The sequence below is a fragment of the Lepidochelys kempii genome, chromosome 8, assembly GCF_965140265.1.
Source record: "Lepidochelys kempii isolate rLepKem1 chromosome 8, rLepKem1.hap2, whole genome shotgun sequence".
Taxonomy (NCBI): Eukaryota; Metazoa; Chordata; order Testudines; family Cheloniidae; genus Lepidochelys; species Lepidochelys kempii.
Genome location: NC_133263.1, coordinates 97561735 through 97585613, shown reverse-complemented (window position 1 = coordinate 97585613; position 23879 = coordinate 97561735). Strand labels below are relative to the sequence as shown.

The window sequence follows — 23879 nt, the reverse complement described above, 5'->3', positions numbered from 1 at the left end:
GAGCAGTCCGAGGCCATATCCACCAGACCCCACTGGGGTCTCCTCCCCACCCTCACGGGAATAGTGGACAGTTTCCGCCCCTTCCCCTACCCTCCAGAGTTGGTCCACCCATAAAACTCTGCAAAGCCACATTCCATGTCCAGGGAGTCCCCCTTTTTATGTCCTGGTTGCCCACATTGCCAGCAGACGAGTGGCCTGGTCCCAGTGGGAGCTCCCCAGTTGTTCTCCTGTTTTTTCTCCAGACCCTTTCCAGTCGAGGGTTCCCTGGATTTTCTCCTGGTTTCTTCTTCCTTGTATGGGTGTCCCTCTTTCCTGGAGAAGTTTGCCTCCGCATACTCCTCTGACAGTTTTACCGCTGCCTCTACTGTATTGGGTTGGTGGTGTCTCACCCATACCCTTTGTTCTTGGGGAGGCCATGTAAAAACTGTTCTAGGATGAGCGCCTCCATGATCTCTCCCACTGTCTGGGTGTCAGGTCTCAGACATCGGGTGGCCCAGTCCATTAACTACTGGGTGAATGCCCGGGACTGCCCACCTTGCCGCCTGGAACCTCTGGAGGTACTTCTCGGCGGACAGTCCACCTGATCTAGGATGGCTGCCTTTACTGCGTTGTAGCTCCTGGCCTGTTCCTCACTCAGGGCCATATAGGCCACTTGGGCTTCGCCGGCCAGGTAGGGGGCCAGCCGCAGGGCCCAGGTTGTCTTCTCCCATCCTGCCCCACAGGTCACCCAATAAAATCGTTAGGTAGCAGGTTTAAAACCAACATAAGGAAGTACTTCACACGATGCAGTCAACCTGTGGAACTTGGTGCCAAGAGATGTTGTGAAGCCCAAAAGTATAATTGGATTCAAAAAAGAATTACTGAAGATAATATCCTGGAGGATAGGTCCAGCAATGGCTATTAGCCAAGATGGTCAGGGATGCAGCCCCCTGCTTTGGGTGTCCCTAAGCCTCTGACTGCCAGAAGCTGGGATAGAGGATGGATCAGTCGATAATTGCCCGGTTCTGTTCATTTCCTCTGAAGCATCTGGAACTGGCTCCTGTCAAAAGACAGAATAGTGGGCTAGGTGGAACATTGGTCTGACCAAGTAGGGCTGTTCCTATGACAAAGGTGCTAAGACATGTTACATTTTAGATAGAGACATTAATACATTTCAGAATGTACTGAACAAGAACAATGAAGTATGCATGATTTTGGCTAGAGACCGCTGGCTCCATTTGGCTGTGAGTAGGATTTGTTTTTGTTTTGGAGAAGTGAGGAACCTGAAAATATTTTAGTTGAAACCAAATGTTCTTGAAAAGAGGTATAACAAAATTGATCACGTTACAATGATTTCCTTTTAAAAGCTTTTCTGTCCTGTTGCCAGCACTGATACACATCAGTGGTAGACAATGGTGACACCACTACTTGTTTTATTTTAGGGAAAGCATTGCCTGCATAATAGCACGTATCTGCCTCTGGGCCAACTTGTCATCTGTGTTTCTGTCCATCTGCAGTGCTTTGTAGTGATGTTTTCCTTTTGCTAGTCAATTGCCTGTCAGTTCATTTGACCAGATCTAATCTCACCTGATCCAATCAGTTTCCTTGCAGTTCCAGATTTTTGTAATTCAGAGCAGTGGGTTAGTCATTCTTTGCACTTGTATAGATTATACTTTAGATGTAGTTATTTCAGTTGGTTGCTGAATTGGATTTTCATTTCACTATATTTTGTTCGATAGTGCTTATCCATAGACAGAGTATGTGCTTAATTACAGTTCTGGATACCATCTTTGTCTGAGAAGGTGTTTCTAGTTGATAGCTATTTCTGAACTGACACAGGCTGTCATGAAGTGAAGGAGAGAAGATTGAAACAAAACTGCTCTGGGTATCCCAAGAAGGGGATCCTAAGGATATCTGTTTCCTTTGTTTTAAGTCTCCCTCCTATATGTCCAGACTCTGTATTGACACTGAATTGCTTTTTCAAAATAGTTGAATCTGCCCTACCTTTCTCGTCAAATTGAAATATCTTAAAGGGCTCAAAATCCTTTCACTGGCTCTGTATTGTGTTTGTAGGTTGATGCAAGAAAGAGCTATTTTTCTTTATGTCCTATTTGCTTTTCTGTAGTTAAAGATGTTCATATATATTTATTTGAAGATGCAGTGTGCTCTTCTGCATGTGTGAATCACATGATTATCTTGTACAGCTGCACACCTTTTTATGTGCTTTTGACAATATAGACAACCCAATAAATAGCTCAGTTGAGATCTAGTTCTGCAGTGTGCTCTGACTAAAAGAGAAGAGCTTGTTCTCTGACTAACGTTGACTTAAAAGTTGTGTGTGTTGTGTTTAAACTAAAAATCATGTGGGGTTTTTTGGGTTGAGTTCAAGTTCAGGCCATGCCTTCAAAAATTCACAGCACACAGACTTCTTCATACCTTGAAAAATAAGGTGTTAATGTAGACTGGTTTATTCTGGATATAAAAAAATACAATGTACTGTACTCATTTGCAAAAATAAATCTGTTGCCTTGGTGTTGTGTAACCTAGATTGTAAAATCTTCACGGTAAAGGGTGATGCTTTTGTCTGTCTGTAGAGCACCGTGTGACTCTATGATATTGTATACATAAATATTGATTTTTCAGATCCTCTAAGGAGACGACAAAACGATGGACAAGGAAGTGCCACTAACACCAAAATATATAGCTAACAATTTTGGAATACGCTTCCATGTGAGCTGAGGTTCTTATCACAAAACACCAATACTTTTTCTTCAATTTTGTTCTTTAATCACAATCTCTCTGTATAAGTCCTCTCTGTTTTTAACCAAAGTAAGAAGAGATTGGCCAGGGTAGGTGGAAAAGCCCAGAGCTATTGTAGCTGTGAATTTAACCATCATCATGGAGCGTTGTGTACTTAGATGTATATTCACATTTCTTGTTTTCTGTTTGCTTTAGCTCAAGCCTGGGAGAACATGATGAGTGCCTCAAGCCAGAGTCCTAACCCTAACAATCCTGCTGAATACTGTTCTACTATCCCTCCCTTGCAGCAAGCTCAGGCCTCAGGAGCCCTGAGCTCTCCACCTCCCACTGTGATGGTACCTGTGGGAGTTTTAAAGCACCCTGGAGCAGAAAGTAAGAAAACACTTTCATTCTTTCTTCTAAACAAGCTTTGATTAAATGTTAATGTGAATCCCTGGTAACACACCCCTTTCAAACCTTGCAGCTAAGGACACTTGTCATGTTGTGGGTGGGATCAAAGGGAAGGAGAAATGCAGACAGGAAATATATGTACAAATGTAATTTCCAAACACATGGAGATGATTGTTCCTAATCATGCTGGCAGATATTTCTCTAAAGTACTCAGTGTGTAGGAATTATATCCGAGAGCCCTATATATGCAATAAAGTTTTTTTTTTTCTTGTACTGATTAAGTAGATATGTCTTATTTTCTTAGTCTAGGGAATCTTGCACAGATACCATCTTACCACTTGTTCCTCCCATCTCTACTGGGTAATATAGTACTATCACCCACTGACCCTGGTGCCCTTCTGCCACCGTTTGAATTTGTGTTCAATATTTGCCTAATAATGTTAATATGGATTAACTGTCATATCCCTGCTATCATTGCTACTTTTTACATTAGAACTAAACACCTTCACTTTTCTTGAGCGAAGCTTCCAGTTCATGTTGCTGCAAGATTTTGAGCTTTGTTTTTCTCTCCAGTGGCTCAACCCAGAGAACAAAGACGTGTTTGGTTTGCTGATGGGATATTACCTAATGGAGAAGTTGCTGATGCAGCAAAATTGACAGTGGCTGGGACAACTCCTGTAGGCACCCTAGCAGTGTCACATGATCCAGCCAAGCCTGTGACCAACAGCACTCTATCAGCAGAGGTGAGGAAACATTGTGCTGTTTGTTGTTTAGAACAGCATGGTCACATTGTCCTGGATGGTACATTCAGTTCTATGGCAATTTAAGTGAGACTGATATGTGAAGTCTGTTGATTTAAGATTCTCTTTTAGTAATATGTATGGCTTATGTCCAGGCTGATTTTGAGGTTTGCAGAGTCCTGAAGCTGGCTATATATTTTGGAATGAGCCATTGAATTGCATATGCCATTATGCAGTAGCATTTTAGAGCTCTAATCCAGTATCAGGCCAGTACTATTCAAGGAGTTTTCCAAGCTTTGGGTATATGGCCTGTCTGTATGCATAAAGGGCAGGGCTTAAATTCAGCTGGAGCTGTCCAGAATGGCGCTCCGGTAAATATTTTCAAAATCGTGGGCAGAAGCTTGGTGTAACCGTAGCTGGTTTGTTTCTGTTTTGTTTGTACACGTGTTTATAGAGAGAGGAGGTGCTGGGTCTGTCTTAGTCTGTGTCAATGTCATGTACCAAGGGTTAACTTATATCCACTCTATAGAATTATCAGAGGTATATCTCTTTCACCTACATCTAGCAATCTAAGGGTGAAGTCTACCCAGCTCTTGCTTTTTTTAGAAAATGTTGTCCTTTCTTATTGTTTTCTTTTTGTAGACTGATAACACTTCTGGATTCTCGGGAAGTATAACTCAGGTTGGCAGTCCAGTTGGCAGTGCGATGAACCTGATCCCTGAAGATGGTCTTCCTCCAATTCTGATCTCCACTGGAGTAAAAGGAGGTGAGAGCAGTAGGGATAAATGGACACTTATTTTTGGCATTCACTGGTGACAGTTTAACAATTCAGGCTGCCACATATAGATAGAAAGTGGAATCCTGGATATAGCCTAAAGATATTAACGATGAATACTAATGTGTAGTTAACTGACTTGGCCGTAGATAGTGCTTACAAGCACCTGTAGAAAACATTGTTCAGACAATGAAATTACTATTAAAAGTAAAATACAAAGCAAAAAAGAAAATTTAAATTGAGCCCAGAAGTATGTGCTAATTTCCTCATTAATCAGGCTATGGGGAACATTCAACACAGATACATTTTAATTAGTCATATAAATATTCATGTTTCCACTCTGTGAAATTTTCTTGGAACTTCTGTTTGGTTTGAAGGTATCCGAAAATACATAATTCAATGACATCATAAATACCATTGGTTGTGATGAGACTTCTCATACTTGTGAGTATCTTAAGTGAACCAGGAAGTTCTTAGGAGAGCGTTAGCATTTATTAGAGGCCTTAGCTCAATTTTCACTTTTTGGTAGTTCCCCTTTAAAATTTGTGGTTAGTTCAGCATATTTCTAATTAGACAGTAAGTAACTTTATCTTGGATATTGTTAAAAAATAAGCATACTTTCATTTTCAAAACCAGTCTGCCCCAATCTGTATTAGCTATTCGTGAAGCTGCCTAATTATTGAACCTCTGTAACAGAGAGAAACTAGTAACCTAGCTTTACTTAATTAAATTACAGTATACTTTTCAGCACGCAAGCCAAATCTCACAAGCCCAACGATTTTACATGGATATCTTCAGTAAATCATACTTTGTGTGTGCTTGAATTAATTCGAATGTCCTTGTACCTGGTTTGACTTACAACATTTTAACTACCAAGTGGACATTTAAATCACATTTACAAATATTTAAAATATACTTTTCACATTAGTAAGGTGAACTTTCTCTCTAGATGTTTATAGGTAGCAGGATAACAAACACCCTTCCAAATTTCCCTTATTTCTTTATAATACCACATTGCTGACACATTGGCAGGAGCACAGATTACTTCACCAGTTTGGGTCTTTATATTTAAACACTCCATTCATATGGATCTAATCAAAGAAAGTATCTTACTGAATGCATTTGAGACGCAGGATTCGAACCTTCTGTCCAGTTTCTTGTATGCTTTTGTGAAATGTGGTTTCACATGATTCTCCTTCCTATGCGGTTGTACTGTAGGCTGTTGCACTTAGATTATAAATTCCATGACTGGAGCTCCTAGGTGCTACCACAATAGAAATACTAAGTGTTAACTTTTTTTTTTAAGCATTCTACATTGTAGTCTACACTAACACGTGTTTCTAAAAGGAAGTCAAAGGTTTGATTTTTCAAGTTGCTACTGCTAATGATACAAATTAGTTGATAAAAATTAAGGCTGGAATTTTCAAAGGGGCCTGTGGGAGTCAGGTGCCCAAATCATTGAAATTTGAAAATCCCTGCCCAACAAGTATCAGAACAAAATACATTTTTAAATGTCAGGTAAAATGTAAGTGAATCAAAGTGTATACATTAGAGTGATGTCATTGCTTCGCTGATTACATTGCTGGGTAGATTACTGTCCAAATAAACAAATGACTTCATGATGCGTTTCTTTCTTATAGACTATGCTGTAGAAGAAAGACCATCTCAGATCTCTGTGATGCAGCAGCTGGAAGATGGCAGCCCTGACCCTCTTGTGTTTGTTTTAAATGCAAATTTGCTGTCCATGGTTAAAATTGTGAATTGTAAGTTATTCTTTATTGAATAAGAGGGGGGCAAAAAGATTGTATACATACTCCTGGTTGAAAACATTTGATATTTACTACCCACAATCTGTGAATTGCTGCATGGAAGGAAAATGTACTATATTTTTATTCCTATTAAATTATAAAACGCACCTATCCCATGCTCTAGGTTGGATTAGTCCAGTTTGTATTTTTGTATAAAATTATCTGTACGTGCGCCTGGAGCATCCTACATACTCATCCAACCCAGCAGGGCTCACTTTTATTCACCAATCCTCCCCTAATTGTTAATCCACTTGAACCCGTCTCAAATCCTGGGAAAACAGATAAATCTTTCAGTGATGCTCTGAAAACCAGCAGGACTGTGGCTCTGTCAGACCAAGGGGTGAAGTGAGATCCCCAGTCAGACAGTCCTCGCTGAAAACCACCCGGCCTCTCAGGTCATCTTGTCTATATTCTGGAGGGGGTATGAGTGGGGAGGCTTTTAGTTTAAGTGCCTCAGTTGGTCTCCACTTTTATTTCAAAATAAAAAGCAGGACACTTTTGTAGCAACACATTTTTAGGGTCTCAAAATGCTCATACAAAAGATAAAAAATGCACTTTTAAAAATGTGCCCTGGTTTTGCTACTCTCTGCATCTGACACAACAGCAACATGTTGGTCTTTCTTGGAACATGTCCTACATCCCCCACTCCCAAACCTCGAAGCGGTGTAGTGGCCCAGTGGACCATGCTATGCACCATCCGATTAGCCACCCCCCTGATTCCTCTACCCTCATCCACATTCCACCCCTATTTTGGAATGCAGACACCCGGTGTGTTGATCTGCTCTATTGTGTTCAGGCATGTTTGTGTGCAAGATTTGGGTCCTAGAGCCTTAGGTATCTGAGTAGCAAGTGCCAGAGTTATGCAATGTTAGAGTAATTGATTTTTTTAAAATATGCTGTCTTCCTATAGTGAAGTTTGGGCATGGCAACAGATGTTGAGTGGAAATCTACTTTTTCCAGCCTGAGTCATGTTTTCCTCTCTGCAGATGTGAACAGAAAGTGCTGGTGTTTCACTACAAAGGGAATGCATGCAGTGGGGCAGTCGGAGATAGTGATTCTCCTGCAGTGTTTACCTGATGAGAAGTGTTTGCCGAAGGATATCTTTAATCATTTTGTACAACTTTATCGGGACGCCTTGGCAGGTGGGAATGATTTCTATTTGAAATCTGTAGTAGGTAACTTCAATAAATAAAATGAATGGACTAGAGAATTGCTTTGATAAAATTGAGAATTTATTTTTATTTAAAAGTAGAAAACTTAGTGATCAAAGTTGGTAGTGGTCTGAGTTCACTTCAGTTATTAGTATTCAGTATTAGTATGATATTCACTAAGGTAAATGGGAGTGCAGTAAACAAAACAATATATCTAAGCTCTAATTGGAGAAGAGGGTAGCATTGCAGTAGCAACAATTATATTGAAGGGGAAGCGCTTTCCTTCTAAGCCCCTTTTGCCAGCTGTCTGTAATTTTCAGAAAGTTGTACTTGGATAGAATTTTTTCTTGCATTTTTCATCTCAAAGGTGACTCTCTAAGGTAAAATTCTTTTTAGCCCTTACTAACTTCTGAAAGTGTGAAAGTGTCTAGGGGAGGGCAGGGGAAATGCTTCTGGGCCATGCATGCACACATGAGAGGGGGTAAGGTGAATAAAGGCCCATCATATGCTATTATAGCATTAGGGCTTGAGAAGTCTCCATAAAATAGCTCTGCAGTCTGTAAAAAGGGATTCTACCATGCATTTGTCCAGTGCCTGGTCTGGTATGCCAGGTGCTGTCCTCAGAATTTGGGCAAGGGTTACATAAATTTGAAGTTGGTAGCTCTAGTTTTTACAGTACCTAGCACAGTGGGCTCCAAACTGGAGCTCTTGGGCACTGCAGTAATACAAATAATAAATAATATAATAATTTCACTTTGCAGTCAGAATTTTTTAACACATGGAAATAAAATGCAAGAACTCGTTAATGAAGCATTGTAGTTATGGTAAATGTACTAAAATTATCAATATTATGATTTCCTATAGTAATTGTAAGTTGGCCACATTACAGCCTAAAAAATGAGTTCATAAAGTAATGTTATGTATATATGTAAGGCATGGATGAATTACAGTTGCTGTAGGAATCATACCAGAATTTCCTGTTTTTGATAGGTATAGAATCCCAACCATGAAGTTGTATTAACATATTTTTTTGTACCTAATTTAGATATTACTGGGCAAACGGGCTGTCACTTTAACAATTGCCAGTCATAAGAATCCAAAAAGCGTTAGTTATAAAGAAGATAATGATGGTATAAAATATCCAGATATGTTAATTTATTTTGTACTCCAGATTAGTCCTCTAGAGGAGAAATCGTATTGCACACAGGGATTTATATTAAAAATTCATATACATGTACAGATCATCTATTGCACGTTCTGCACAAAGTATTGTGAATAATCATCCAACCAAAGCTCTCTTTGAATGATCGATTGAATCCAATTGTTAAGTGAGATAATGAAAAAGAGGTCTCAAAATATTTGTCTTTGTACAACAAAGGCCAGCTTGTCCAGTGAAGGTGCTTGATACAAAATGTACCATTGTCACATGGCCTCACTGGTTTCAGATACGGTGGGAATAAATAATTTCCAAATCTGACTTAGCCACCAACACAGAGTCGTTGTTGTCTTTTATGATGGTGTGTATATTGCAGTGCTGTGGTGTACAATTACACTACGGAGATACATAATTCATAACTTCTACCTAATGTATTCTGAGTCCTATTTTTAACACTCTGCTGGTAGTAATTTGATGTACTACATCGCAGTGCTGAGAGGTAGTGCTTGCTGTTTTACAATTTTTAATCAGAAACCAAACTCCCGCACTTAGAGTTCCCAGTTTTTGAGGTAGTTTTGAAAATACATAGTGCTATATTTCAGACCTGTAGTAGAAACAAATTGTATCTTGAGTAGTTGTATGATTTAAAAATGATTCTTTCTCAGGCTTTCATAAATCATGGCATGCAGGATAAATTGCCACAGCAGCATATTATGCATTCTTTACATATCCATCCTTTCCTCTCCCAAAGTCATGTACCTCTGAGAGAAATAAAATATGCACACATAAATATAGGATTCTTGCAGACTTGACTTTCCTCTGTCTGCTTTCCTCTCTATTCACCAAGAGGAAGAAAAAGTGAGGTGCCATGAGAATTTCTCATGTGACTGTAAATTCTTGGTGTTGTTAACAAGCATGCTGGTTATTACAGACATGTCCAAGCTTCCAATTTTGCCCATTTTATCAGAGGTGCTGCACCCCTGATGTTTATCAGTCTGTGAGAGTGGATTTGCAGTGAATGAGAATTTATTATAGAAATTAGAGACTGCTTGAAAACCTGCTTAGCAATTTTTATTTCTTGATTATAATATATGTATTTGAATTGGTGTTGCAGCCAGGGAACAGAAGTATTTTTTTGTTTTTTGAAGAAAGTTTGCTGCAGAACATAAATAGGGAGGAGTGTAACCATACTGGTTATCAATAAAGTGTCTTGAACAGCTAGGATACAGAAATTGGTTACTTAGTTTTTGTCACTGAAAATATGTGATAATTATTTTTGCTAGATTTAGGTAAGTAACAAGAGATGTGCATGCACCTTTGGTGAATTTTCAGGAAACAAAATTAAATATATGTGCTTGCTCTTCCATCTCAGTTCTTCACTTTTCAACTCCACCTTTATGGAAGTAAAAATCTTAAGTGTTGTTTTTTTATATATATATATAGGTAAAGTTGCATAAAACCATATCTAGTGCAGTGTTCATGCTAGTTTGAATTTTCTGCTTTGAAACTGCAATGATTTTCTTCATAAAGCATATCAATTCACTGTCAAGCTGGGGTCTGTTAGGTGTATAAAGAGTTTTTAATTGCAAAACTGCAGATATTTTGAAGAAAAGATACGGGGTTTCAGTATGGATTGCATCCGTAGAAAATATATTTTAAAATGCAGGGCTCTTAAACCAAGTGTAATTGCTGTTCCAGCCTCTTCTCCCCATCATTTTGTTTCCCCTCTGGCCCCTAAAGGCTTTGTTTGTTGTCAAGCTCCCTGCTGAATTGTTGCTTTTCTTGTTTTGAAATGGTAGGCTAATGCTTTTCTGTTGTAGTAGTAATCCCATGATGATGTCTTTGTGTTGGCTATAAGCCCAGCAGGAAGTCCAGCAAGTTGAGAAACGAGAACTTTGTCCATGTCAATGGCTTCTTTGAAGCCGTCAGACATGCTAATTGAAAGCTGCTCGATACGCCTTAGTACACTAGCTTATCTTTTGATGGAATATAGTAAGTACTTGCATTTTAATATTGACTAATGTAAATCTGGCAACAGGTGATTTAGTTCCACTGCCTAAACACATTATAGGTTTGCGTAAGGTTTGTTTAATTTTTATTACATTTTTCATTAAACGAGCATGCAGCGTTAAGAGGAGCAACATAGAAGCCAAATACGAAGTTCATATAAAAAGATGCACATATAAAACCTGGATAAAGGAGAGAGGTTTCATAGACCTTCACTTCCTGAGTGTAATGCACAGAGATGAATGCAAAACATACATTACTTAGGCAAAGAGACAAAACCTAGGGAAGATGGTCGTACCATGGCATGGAGAAAAGATGGGAAAATTGTGAATTGGTCACTGAAACCTACTTTTACCAACCTTAACCAAGGACAGTAGTAGGTGGTAAAGCATCAGTGCTTCCAGACCACATCACTACTTCATCCTGAATTAGTTGCTGTTATCCCATGTGATTAGCCTAAGTATGTCTCAGTAAAGGGCTGCCAGGCACAGAAAAAATCTAGTGTGTTTAGCTTTATATTTGTTTTCTCAAACTTGGCATCTTCTAAAGCATGTTGCACCAAAGTGTTAGATATATGGTTCTCCTGTGTATGTATTTGGCCCTCACTGCCATGCTCTCTGGTTTGTCTCTCACTTTTCCAAGAAGAGAGAGTGAAATTTTTTGTAGAAATTCAGCTGGCCTGGTTTCCCCCAAGTATTATTGATTCAGTTCTATTGCTGCAGGATTAGGTTGCACAACTTTCCACCTTTACGGAATGGCATTTAATCTTAGGCAGTCCTTGATGGTGATTACTGTTCATGATGAAATGAGGGATGAGTGTGCAATGAAGGCAGCTCCCACTCCACTTAATTGCATATTAACATATTTAGAAATGATGCTGGGACCAATTCTCTGACATGGAATTCATCAAATTATATGTATCAAAGGGGTAGCCGTGTTAGTCTATATCCACAAAAACAATGAGTCCAGTGGCACCTTAAAGACTAACAGATTTATTTGGGCATAAGCTTTTGTGGGTAAAAAACCCCACTTATTCTTACCTATGAAAGTTTATGCCCAAATAAATCTGTTAGTCTTTAAAGTGCCACTGGACTCCTCATCAAATGATATGGAAATCATCAAGAATTTTAATAAGCTCCACCCATATGGTTTAACTGAGCACTGAGCAGGGATGTCTTATTTTGTATGTTATAAGGATAAGGGTACATGAGAATATACTGGCACCTAAAAATCTGTTTGTAAATAACAAGGTAGAGAACTCGAGTTAGAAGCCGGTCTGTCCTCAGTTAAAATATGGAAATAGCTGAAACTGGAAAGTTGTTTAAAGCAAGGAATGAAGAAACATTGTGGTCCTTTCCCTCCCCTTTCCTGGTATGAACTAATTTAACTGATGAGGTCAAAAAGTATTATCTAATAAATATACAAAATGTTTTGCTCATTAAGCGAAGAAGTCCCAGTGAAGGACTAAAGACAGTCAGGGAATAGGCCTTCAGGAGGAAAGTGACACCAATGGACTGGCGTGTGATGATTTTTTTTAAAAAAGAAATCTATAGAGCTGCTTGGGATTTAAGGTCAAGGGTAATCCAGTATAACAGTTGGTATTGAACTTCTGCAAAGCTGCTTTAGATGCATCATGCACACCTATTGCAATGTATAAATAAGATTAATCTTATTACATCACATGTATGCGGCAACTACTAGCAAAGGCACCTTTCTCTGTATTTTGGAACTACTCTAGGTTTCTTTCTTTTTACAAGGAAGTTATAACATAGTCTACGTTAAATTATATGCTTTTGAGAAGGATAGCATAGCTGAGGTTCCTTTATTTAGAATTGCATTTTGGCTAGAAGCTTCTGAAATAACTAAGTGTTGTGTGCAGAGTAAATAATAGGATCTGGCTGTGGTTTATGGTAGCAGGGTATTGGATGATTGAGTTGCAGTTTCCACTCTTGCTGGGTTTATAACCTGACTTTCAATTTGGGTTGGGTTGAAAATTGTCCTGTAGGCAGCCAAAGTATGCATCCCTCGAGCTGTCACCTTCAGAAGGCTGGTGCCTTTCACTTCTGGTTCAATACTTGGCTTTAGTCACAATTGGAAATGTTTGGTCTCTTCATCATCTCTGTTGGACAGTAGTCCATGTCACAGAACTGTAGAATAGTATATAGCTTTATTTTCCTATTGTCTTTTGGTACAAACAGTACATGAGAGAGATGTATAGAATTAAATAGTTACACTTAAAGTAATTCAAAGACTCATATATTTTAAGGCTAGAAGATATTATTATGATGATGTAATCTGACTGAAGAACTTCACCCATAATTTTTGCATTGGGCTCATAACATCTATTTGAATAATAGTAGAGGAGAAAAGATAGGCAAAGAAGAAGAGATGTTTTCCGTGATTTGGAAATGGGCAGAGAGCCAAGACAGATACTAGAAAGCTGTTTCAGAGGAAAGAGAGAACTCTTTCATGGGCATTTTTTTTTCATAATTTTCATTCACTATTTAAACTTGGTACCTAAACGCATGATTGGTGCACTAGAGCCCCCATCTGCTGCTTCCTTTGTTCCTTCTGGTGCAGTGAATCAACAGACAGAGAGAGGAGAGGGAGGGCGTGGGGTCCATTGGAGTGTGTGCCCCTTCTATTTATAGTCCTATCCTCTAAGAGGCATTTCCAGCAGGGAGCATGGCGCCTGGGATACTGTGTGGACAGGAACCCCATGCTGCTGCTTTGCTAAAAATGTAGATTTTCTACCAATGCCCCTTTTCCTGCCAGTGAATAGCTACTTAGCAGGTAATGGTCCATTGACCTTGTTTACACCTGGCTGAGGCATAAGCCTGCGCCTTTGTCTCTGAAGAACTGGTTTGGCCACTCCCCAGACTTGGAAGATGTTTATGGCCTTGTCTACACTAGTGGGGTAAATCAAACTAAGTTACGCTACTTCAGCTATGTGAATAACATAACTGGAGTCAACGTAGCTTAGGTCGACATACCCTGGTGTCTTCACTGCACTGCGTCAACAGGAGACGCTCTCCCGTCAATTTACCTTACTCTTCTTGGGGAGCTGGAGTACCAGAGTCGACCGGAGAGTGCCCTGCCGTTGATTTAGCGGGTCTTCACTAAACCTGCTAAATTGACACCTGCTGCATTGATTGCAGCAGTGTCTCCCTGGTAGTGAAGACAAGCCCTTAGTAACACCATACAGTGGAATCGTATAAGTTTACATACATTATTGCTACACATATTTTATCAGGACAATAATGATCAGCACATTTTGAGTTTTCAAATGATACCTCACAAGGCATACTTTGTATAAAGATTATTACAATAGTGTGCAAGGGGTAAATACAGGGGTACAGTTTGTCACAATATGCTTAACTGGTTAGTGTTTTTCCTTTTTAACCTTTGAGAGTTCTTTTTTAAATGGGGTGAAAGTTTCTAGATGATAGAATTTGCAGTAATTTCACAATGTAGATTTCTAACACATCCGTGTGCGTAAAACTCAAATTTAACTTGAAGACATGATCCTACTGAGTGACTCCTGTGAGATGCTGTGCGCCTTCAACTTGCATTGGGGAAATGAGTGCTCAGCACCTTGCAGGATTAGGACCAGTGTTAAAAAAGAGAGCCAGTAAAGCAACATTAATAACAATGTTCACAGTTTCTGAATTTTGGTCCAAAAAAGGTTAAATCACACTGAAAAAAGCAAGAGTTGCATTGAAGGTGGGTTTGCTTTTCTGCTTTCCCCCTCCAGAATTCCAAATGGATCGGTACAGGGATATACCAAGGACTGAACACTTTTTCCTTGTTCATAAGTCCTATCCTTTGGAAACATTGCCATTTCAGAATCAGCTGCAACAGATTGACATTTCCTATGCAAAGAGTTAGGATTCCTGTACTTAGCTGCAGGAGGCAGTGAGATGAGGCTTCTGTTTACAGACATGCCCTACTAATAAGCTGTAAGCCCAAACTCCTAGGGACCTATAGAAAAAGGAACATACAATGATTGTGCTGGCCTGGGAGAGCTGCAGAGACAGTGCCCTTGGTCCATGAGGGCAAGAGAGGAACATCTTGTGTCGCCCTCAGGTGAGACTCTTGGAGCAGAACCATGTCCAGCCCTGACTTCAGAGAGAATCAGTGTGACTTGGAGCCTTCGGAAGTGAGTTGATCCAGGGACTTCCTCCAAACTACTGTTGGTTAACCCTTCCTTTGCCAGATAAAATTGTAGTAGCATTATGTATTTTTCACACACTGTAATTTGTAGTTATTTGAAAATGGCTTTAGGCTGTTTCATAACAAAATCAAGAAGCCTTGTAACTGGCTGCCACATCTACCGTTCTGAGTGTCGATATAGCTACTTCGATGTGACTGAGATTTTACTAACTTAAGACCCAGTGTTCCTCTCAACTGTGTGGCATGGAGCAAAGCATTAGTAACTGCTTTAAAATGAACATGAATGTTGCCTTAAATTAACAGTAGTCAATGAGGGGACTCTGGGCTTCAGAGGCACGGACAGCTGTAGCAGAAGTGTGGAGACCGAGATCAATGCCTGCACAGCGATCTCGCGTAGCAGACCCGCTGACACTTGTGGAGGAAATTCAGCAGCAACTACTACTTTTTAGAGGGCAGTTAACTTCCCCTTGACACTCTCTCTGTTCCTCTCTCAGAAGGGAGGGAATGTACACATGTAGGACAGCCAGCAGGAGCACACTTATCAAGTCGGCCATGCTACTGGAATAAAGAAAGCCCTGGAATAGTTGCAGAAGAGCTGGCCTTCGGCATGGATGCCTCCAGACCTGTGGTTCTCAACCTGTGGGCCGCTTGTGGACCAATCAGCACACAGCTGCGGCCCATGTGACATCCTCAAGGCCATTCGGGTACTATATATATATTGTGTGGATGTGACCCACATAACATACAGAGAGCTGCATATTCAGCCCACAATGGTGAATAGGTTGAGAACCACTGCTCCAGATCGAAGAGATTGGTGCCAAGATTCCTCTTGGGTCTCCAGAGATGGCATGAAGGCCAGACCACAGTCCCCTCCATGAAGTGTGATCTCCCCTCCCTAAGAGCAGCATGTGTTGTCTTTGTAAATCCTAAATTAATAAAACACGAATTCTGACATTCAGTAAGGATGAGAAATGTTACCAGATGTCTCCATACATTATTTAAACCTCGTTGTGCCCTTCAATAAAGGGAAGCACATTAGTGTATTTTGTGTACACGAGCTGTGTGTGTTACTACTTGATGTTTTAATCAAAACTTTGTTTAAATGTTGCATAGCTAGTTATATTCTTACAACAGAAAGGCCAAGGATTAAATGAGCCAGGGAGACTGAACTTCTCTCCCCTCAGGTGGTGGTCACCCCAGTCAATGGAGTTGAAGTACATGTGGAAACATTTCCTTGTGCTTTCACAATCCTTGCTGTACCTATTTTGTAGATAGAGGTCAGTCTCAAGGCCTGCCAGCACCTTTCATCAACACTTGCATCCACTTACTCTCTGTTTAAAAAAGGGGGAAAGAATTTTGTGTTTGCCAAAATGAATGATCAGGATGCATCTCTTGATTGGTGGATAGTAATAACATTTTGTTAAATGTTTTCTTAATTATCTAATTAACTTTAGTTCATAAAACGATTCCGTCAGTAAAATTTTTGCTTATTAGGATCAAAGAATAGAATTTTGATTTAGAATTAGTGATATTTCTCCTGTATCCGTCTCAGCTGCAATTTACATAAACTAAACTAAACACTCTTATGTAATTCTTCAACTGACCCAGATCTTCAGAATGTTTATGCGGGTACTGTATCCGTTTGTGTAAAATTAAAAAAAACAGACGTTACTGATTTGGCCAAATGTATTTGTGCTGTTTTGCCACAAAACTCTCTTCCTTTTTCAAGTAGCAGCATCTGAGGACCTGATTCATTAAACAAACGTGTCCAGTTTCTGCATTGGAGATTCCATGTAAGGTCATGAAAGAACTGAAAATAGATTTTCTGTTAGGGGTTTTCATAGCCTTAGGCACCGTGGAAGCCAAACTTTCAGTGGATCCTTAATCTCAGTGTAATACACCTCTTGAATTGCACATGAATAACAAAATTGAAAGCAAGCTCCATTCATACTTGAGGTGCATATCAAAGTAACTGTCTTTTTCTCTAAGTATGACTCGATAGCGTAGTAAACATGTAATCTATCCCCTGATGTGCATGTAAAAATTGAGGTGCCTATGTAGCTGTGTGCACAATCCCTGACTTACACACATGCATGGACCTAAATCAGGCAAATACCAAAATGAATGTATGCTCTTTTGTGTATGTGCTCCTACAAATCTGGCCTCATAAACGTTTCAAGACTCATGGTTGCACATGTCACAAGTGGATATTAAGTGGAGCAGAATTGCTTTTATTTTTCTAAGACCCCATCTACACTAGAAAATTAGGTTGATTTAACTACATCGGTCAGCAGTGTGAAAAATCCACACCCCTTAGTGGCATAGTTAAACAGACCTGAATCCCTATCTAGACAGCGCTAGGTCTACAGAAGAATTCTTCTGGCGGCCTACTTACTGCCTCTTGGGGAGGTGGATTACCTACGCTGAAGGGAGAATCCATCCTGTTGGCTTAGATAGTGAAGCGCTGCAGCTGCGCCACTCTAGCATTTTAAGTGTAGACAAGCCCTACGTTTTTAAGCTTTAAGACCTAGTTGCATCACATTGACCTCTAAGATGCTTGGGAAACCCAAAATGAGGGACACCACTGATGCAGCAGAGCACAAAGCTTGACATGATGTGGGAATCGCTTATTGAATGTGTAAAACTTTTCTAAACTTGGTTTCAAGGATTGGTATAATTTGCAATGGTTGAACAAATCTGTTGCCTCCCCAATATTTTTGGATGCATCTGTAGTCTGGGGTGAAAATTCCAGCACAGAGATACTGTAGAATAAGGGGTAACTTGAATGTTCTTGGGTAGCAGGTATTTTCATTCTGTAATGTGACTAATGGGAGTTAACTAAGGATGTAATTCCAGGAAGAAAAGTGTGTGTTTAATCTTATTTTTCTCTTTTAAAACAAGTTAGTGAATTTTTTGGTGCAGACTTTAGGGCAGTAAAATAATGAACTTCATGGTTCCTAGGTAATGTCGTGGGCAGCTTGGGACACTCCTTTTTCAGCCAGAGTTTTCTTGGCAGTAAGGAACATGGTGGATTTTTATATGTGACATCTACATATCAGTCACTGCAGGACCTGGTGCTCCCAACTCCGCCCTACTTGTTTGGTATTCTCGTTCAGAAATGGGAGACTCCCTGGGCTAAAGTGTTCCCCATCCGACTGATGCTGAGACTTGGAGCTGAATACAGACGTAAGTAGCCTGTGTTCTCTTAACTCTAGTAACCTGTGTCTGTGTTTGGGTGACATTTCTGAGTGCTGTGGTTATGTACATCAGATATACAGGAATAGTGATTGTGGGGAATGTGCCCCACTAACCACAACCCCAGTGATTGTGCCTGTAGATAGATACTTTACTAAGTCAGTCATATGACCTAAAACTTTTTAGCTACAATTAAAACTATTAACCAGCTAACAATTAACTGAGGTCCTGGTAACACAACCTGTGACCTAAAATAGAAGAACAGTACATGGTAAGTCTGAGGCAGTTGTTCTATTTAGGGCAAAAAGCTGCTTTTGATACTGTGAAATTCATTACATGCTTAGTGAAATGGAGGCTTCTCTTTAGTTTTTAGGTTTCTCAACTATGCTAATCTAAAAAATGGTAATATATATGCAGGTGAAACTAACTTACAGTACTTTATAAAAAGGCAGTACCAGCTGATGACAGCAGGCTACAGAGAGTTCTTTAGTTGGACAAAGTCTAAAACTGGCATAAAATATTCCCAGAATGGCACTGTCCATATTTGGGTCTAAAAGAAGTCGTGTTAACTCCTAATTGGCTACCGGAAAAGCTAAGGGCTTTCTGCACTATTCATCTGCTGCCTGGTTGGTAGGTCAGTTTAAAGCTGACTTGCTGTGAAAAATACGTTTTAGATTCTTCTTTGTGCACCAGCACTGTAACTTCCCATAGCATTAGTAAAATATATTTCACAGGCTTGCCAAACAATGATATTAAAATTTAAGTTGGTGTCACTGAGAGTCAAAAAACATCCACTGGAAATTTTCACAGGCTTTGTAGATCAAACTTTTCTTATCACATACAAATTAGGACTGTATCGCGATTAATTGCACTATTAAATAATAATAGAATACCATTTATTTAAATATTTTGGATGTTTTCTACATTTTCCAATATATTGATTTCAATTACCACACAGAATACAAAGTGTACAGTGCTCACTTTGTATTTATTTTTTATTACAAATATTTACACTGTAAAAAACTAAAAATAGTGTTTTTCAATTCACCTAATACAAGTACTGTAGCACAATCTCTTTATCATGAAAGTTGAACTTACAAATGTAGAATTATGTAAAAAAAATAAAACCTCATTCAAAAACAAAACAATGTAAATCTTTAGAGCTGACAAGTCCACTCGTCCTACTTGTTCAGCCAACTGCTAAGACAAACAAGTTTGTTTACAGAAATGCTGCCCACTTCTTGTTTACAATGTCACCTGAAAGTGAGAACAGGCATTTGCATGGCACTGTTGTAGCCTGCATTGCAAGATATTTACATGCCCGATGTGCCAAAGATTCATATGTCCCTTCATGCTTCAACCATCATTCCAGAGGACATGCGTCCATGCTGTTGAGGAGTTTTGCTCAATAACAATCCAAAGCAGTGCGGCTTGACATATGTTCATTTTCATCATCTGAGTCAGATGCCACCAGCAAAACGATGATTTTCTTTTTTGATGGTTCGTATTCTGTAGTTTCTGCATTGGGTGTTGCTCTTTTAAGACTTCTGAAAGCTTGTTCCACACCTCGTCCCTCTCAGATTTTGGAAGGCACTTCAGATGCTTAAACCTTGTGTCGAGTGCTGTAACTATCTTTACAAATCTCACATTGGTACTTTCTTTGTGTTTTGTCAAATTTGCAGTGAAAGTGTTCTTAAAATGAACATGTGCTGGGTCATCATCCAAGACTGCTATAACAGAGCAAGAGGCATATAATTTTCCCCAAGGAGTTCAGTCACAAATTATTTAACGCATTATTTTTTTAAGGAGTGTCATCAGCGTGGAAGTATGATCTCTGGAATGGTGGCCAAAGCATGAAGGGGCATACGAATGTGTAGCATATCTGACTTGTAAATACCTTGCAATGCTGGCTACAAAAGTGTCATGCAAACGGCTGTTCTCGCTTTCAGGTGACTTTGTAAATAAGAAGCGGGCAATATAACTCCCATAAATATAAACAAACTTGTTTCTCTTAGAGATTGGCTGAACAAGAAGTAGGGCTGAGTGGACTTGTCGGCTCTAACGTTTTACATTGTTTTGTTTGAGTGCAGTTATGTAACAAAAAAAAATCTACATTTGTAAGTAGATGAAGTGATTGCACGACAGTACTTGTCTGAGGTGAATTGAAAAATACTATTTCTTTTGTTTATCATTTTTACAGTGCAAATATTTGTAATAAGAACAATATAAAGTGAGCCCTGTACACTTTGTATTCTGTGTTGCAATTGAAATCAATATATTTGAAAATGTAGAAAACATCAAAAATATTTAATAAATTTCAGTTGGTATTCTATTGTTTAACAGTGCAATTTAAAAGCAATAAATTTTTTTAATCGCGTGAGTTAACTGCGATTAATTGACAGCCCTAATAAAAATATATATTATTGAGTTATAATAGGAAGCAAGCAACAGAATTTAATGAAAAATGATGATGTTTGTAGGTGATTATTAAAACATTAACAACCACATTAATAAAGATCACTAATTTCGGCATTCATTGTTTGGTTGGGGGTGGTGGTGCGTGTAATTAGTTTAACTTTTATGTGTATCTATTATAACTAAGATTTTCCAAAGTGGCTGCTGAATGTTAGGGTCACAGTCCATCTCTGAACACTTAAACACATGATCTGATATTCAAAGCTGCTGTGCCGCAGAGGCTGTCATGGATTTCAGTAGCTTTGCGTGCACAGTACTTTAGAAAATAAGGGCACTTATTTAGGTGCCTAAATAAGTATTTAAGAGCCTTACTTTAGACATCCATTTTGGAAATCTTGGCATAATTTATATTTAGTTCATTTTTCGTCAGAAATCTGCTGCAATATAATATAACATGACCGAGCAAATCCCTGTGCATGTTGAGTTGTATCATAGATAAAATTTCATAGATATGGATAAGTATGCCAGGGAATGCAGATATTTTGCTGCCATTGGCATGTCAGAAATGTACTTTTAGTCCTTCTGTTGAAATGTTCCTATATGAAGAGGCTTAGATTCAGTCCGTTTTTTACATAACCTTTCAATAGGTGAATCTGATTATTCATTTTTAAAAATTTTCCTAGTTTATCCATGCCCACTTTTCAGCGTCAGATTTCGTAAGCCATTGTTTGGGGAGACTGGACACACAATTATGAATCTTCTTGCAGTAAGTGATGAGTGGGGTTTTTGTTTGTTTGTTCTCTCTGTATATATGGAAGAAAAGGGGAGTGTTGTGCTATGATTATCTTAATTTATTTGTATAGTAACTAACTTTCAAAACACTATGATAAGGAAATACTGGTATTGTGTTATTTGGGTGGTGTCCTATTGTCTAATCTAGATATCAGACAGCAACTTTTGATGATGCAATAAATATTAATGATTGCCCAAATCAAAACTCTGGGTCTTAAACAGCTGTATATTTTTGGATCTGGATCTAAATTTAGCTGCTCAGACCACTCTTCAAAAATGTAGTCATAATTCTGTGATTATAGAAAGTTCCAGCTGGAGCTAACTTGTTAATTCTAAAGTGTAGGGAACATGACTTACTCTCACTCCTGCTGAATCTGAGGTCTCTGTCTCATCTAGCAGAATGCAGAGAAAATTTTCCTATATAGAGTAATATAGTCAGGAGAATATTAAGTTTTATGCATTATACTTCTATTTAATAGTTCTGTACCTTCGTCTCTTTCTGAAAGGAGAGCTACTCTGTATCACTAATGACTACGTTGTTTCACTTCTTTGTTCCTCTAAAACACAAGGACTTCAGAAATTACCAGTATACATTGCCAGTGGTCCAAGGTTTAGTGGTTGATATGGAAGTGAGAAAAACCAGCATCAAAATCCCCAGCAACAGATATAATGAGGTAATACTTAGAGTAAATATATATGTTTAGTCTAGTACAATTTAAAGATAAGAGGGATTGGGTCCAAAGGAATTTATTGTGTTTGCCACTGCCAGTGAAAACTGCCTCAGAATTAAACTATAAATGTATTACGTATATATTTTTTATATATGAATTGCCTACAGAAATGAGTTATGCACAGATCAATTCAATGTGGCATTAGTTAAAAATAATGGATAGTTGCTCTTATACAGAGGTTATTACTTTTAAATATACTTCAAATGCAATTAATTGAAAATCTGGGGTTAGAGAGTTGCACATACTATTCTGATTTGAGTAAATGAATCCGTTAAATAACACATGCTGTATGGGTGTAAAGCCTGGAAAAAATGAACTTTCTCCAAGTACATGTTGGGTGTTCATAGTGTTTGTGAAAGTATTTGTTGGCTCTTTGTCGATTTTAGTGCAAAATATATCTCTGTACATTTGAAATAAGAGTTCGATTTAATTGCATGAGAAAAGCTTCAGCTGTCTTTTAGACTTAGTTGATGTTGACAGTCAAACTGCTGAGTGACAATCATAGTTGAGTGATTTGAACAATATTGGGGACCAAAGAATGGAAAAGTGATAATTCAGTGGTGACATATCTAAAGGGCTAGTGACAAATGATCTCCTTGAGGTTTTAAAGGAAATCAGTAGCAGAGACAGGAGTCAGTCTTATGCTTTCCAACTACGATATAGCACCAAATAAGAATGGAATACAGAATAGGAGAGAAATGGATTTTGATACTAAATGTTTCTTGCCAAATAGAGATGGAGCATCAATTGGAGAAAAGCATGCATTTGTATTAATTCTTTCAAAGAGAAATTATTTGTCCAGGTAGATTCCTGCAAGCACTAGAGAGATTTGCAAACAGAGAATTTTGTATAGATACAACATATGAATCTGGGCAATAGACTAGGATTAGCCCTTTGATATCCTGCTGATAGATCACTTGAAAAAAATACCTGAACAAACAGCTTCTGGGTTATGGATATAAGGGGATCACCAAATTTGAATTTTTGAGGAAAAACTAATAGGGGTTGCTCAGGACCAGTCCCTCCACAGTTCTGTAAAAACAGAGCAGATATCAAGATTCCACAAGCACTGCAGAACTTATCTGATGAAGTGAAGTCTTGAAATTGTAGGATGCAATGTGGTTCATAATAAAGTTAAAAATTGATTTTGGAGTCAAACTAGAATTGTCTATTTCTCTGGAGGGAAGCCCTGAATTCAGTGGATTATTGAACAAAATATATGGAAGAACTTAGTTTAAAAATAATTTCTAGACTAACCTCTCTTAGTTTAAATGTATAATGGTTGAAGTATGACTAAATTTGAGAGTTTGAGCTATACAATTATTTGAACCAATGTAAAATAGGAACAGATAACTCCTGGAAGGTAAGAAAGTCAAATTCAATTTCAAAAGGTATTGTTAATATAAAGTAACCATTGCAATTTTGAACACACAACTCAAGAAATGCTAGGGTTCAAATTCTCAAATAATATTAACTTTGTAAACTATATATATATATTAAATTTAATTTGAATTTTGTCTAATTAATAATCCAAAATGTAACTGTTGCTACAATGCTAAATTTTGCAGTTCTTGACCTCTTGTGTTTACATTTGTAACAATAATGTTGTAAACAGAGCTATATGCTTTATGCATTTAATCTTTTTTTCTTCAAGGATGGGGTGGGGGCAACCGGAGTCCACCACCCAGTCTCTGGAGGGGCTAGGATCTCTGAGGATACTTCTCCTGACACATGCATCGATGTAGCAAGGAATGCCTTGATGCATCAAGAGGATGCATTGAATGTAAACCTTTTAGCCCCAATGGGA

At 38.6% G+C, this 23879-nt stretch overlaps 2 protein-coding genes across 7 annotated transcripts in view; one reads left to right on the top strand and one right to left on the bottom strand.

Annotated features, from left to right (window-relative positions):
• Positions 1-23879, bottom strand: part of CC2D1B (coiled-coil and C2 domain containing 1B) — a 133763-nt gene that overhangs the window by 26845 nt on the left and 83039 nt on the right. For 4 of the 6 annotated variants that reach the window (XR_012160487.1, XR_012160481.1, XR_012160483.1 and 1 more), the window contains one exon: positions 5758-5908. The exons of the other annotated variants lie outside the window; for them this stretch is intronic. The gene's annotated coding sequence lies outside the window, so the exon portion shown is untranslated. The remainder of the gene's footprint in view (positions 1-5757; positions 5909-23879) is intronic. 6 annotated transcript variants of the gene reach the window in all.
• ZFYVE9 (zinc finger FYVE-type containing 9) overlaps positions 1-23879 on the top strand; it is a 94767-nt gene that overhangs the window by 58782 nt on the left and 12106 nt on the right. The window contains exons 6-13 of the mRNA XM_073357703.1: positions 2935-3111; positions 3703-3872; positions 4512-4635; positions 6285-6407; positions 7439-7594; positions 17901-18125; positions 21233-21315; positions 21911-22015. Of these exons, the coding sequence (XP_073213804.1) occupies positions 2935-3111; positions 3703-3872; positions 4512-4635; positions 6285-6407; positions 7439-7594; positions 17901-18125; positions 21233-21315; positions 21911-22015 (1163 nt within the window). The remainder of the gene's footprint in view (positions 1-2934; positions 3112-3702; positions 3873-4511; positions 4636-6284; positions 6408-7438; positions 7595-17900; positions 18126-21232; positions 21316-21910; positions 22016-23879) is intronic.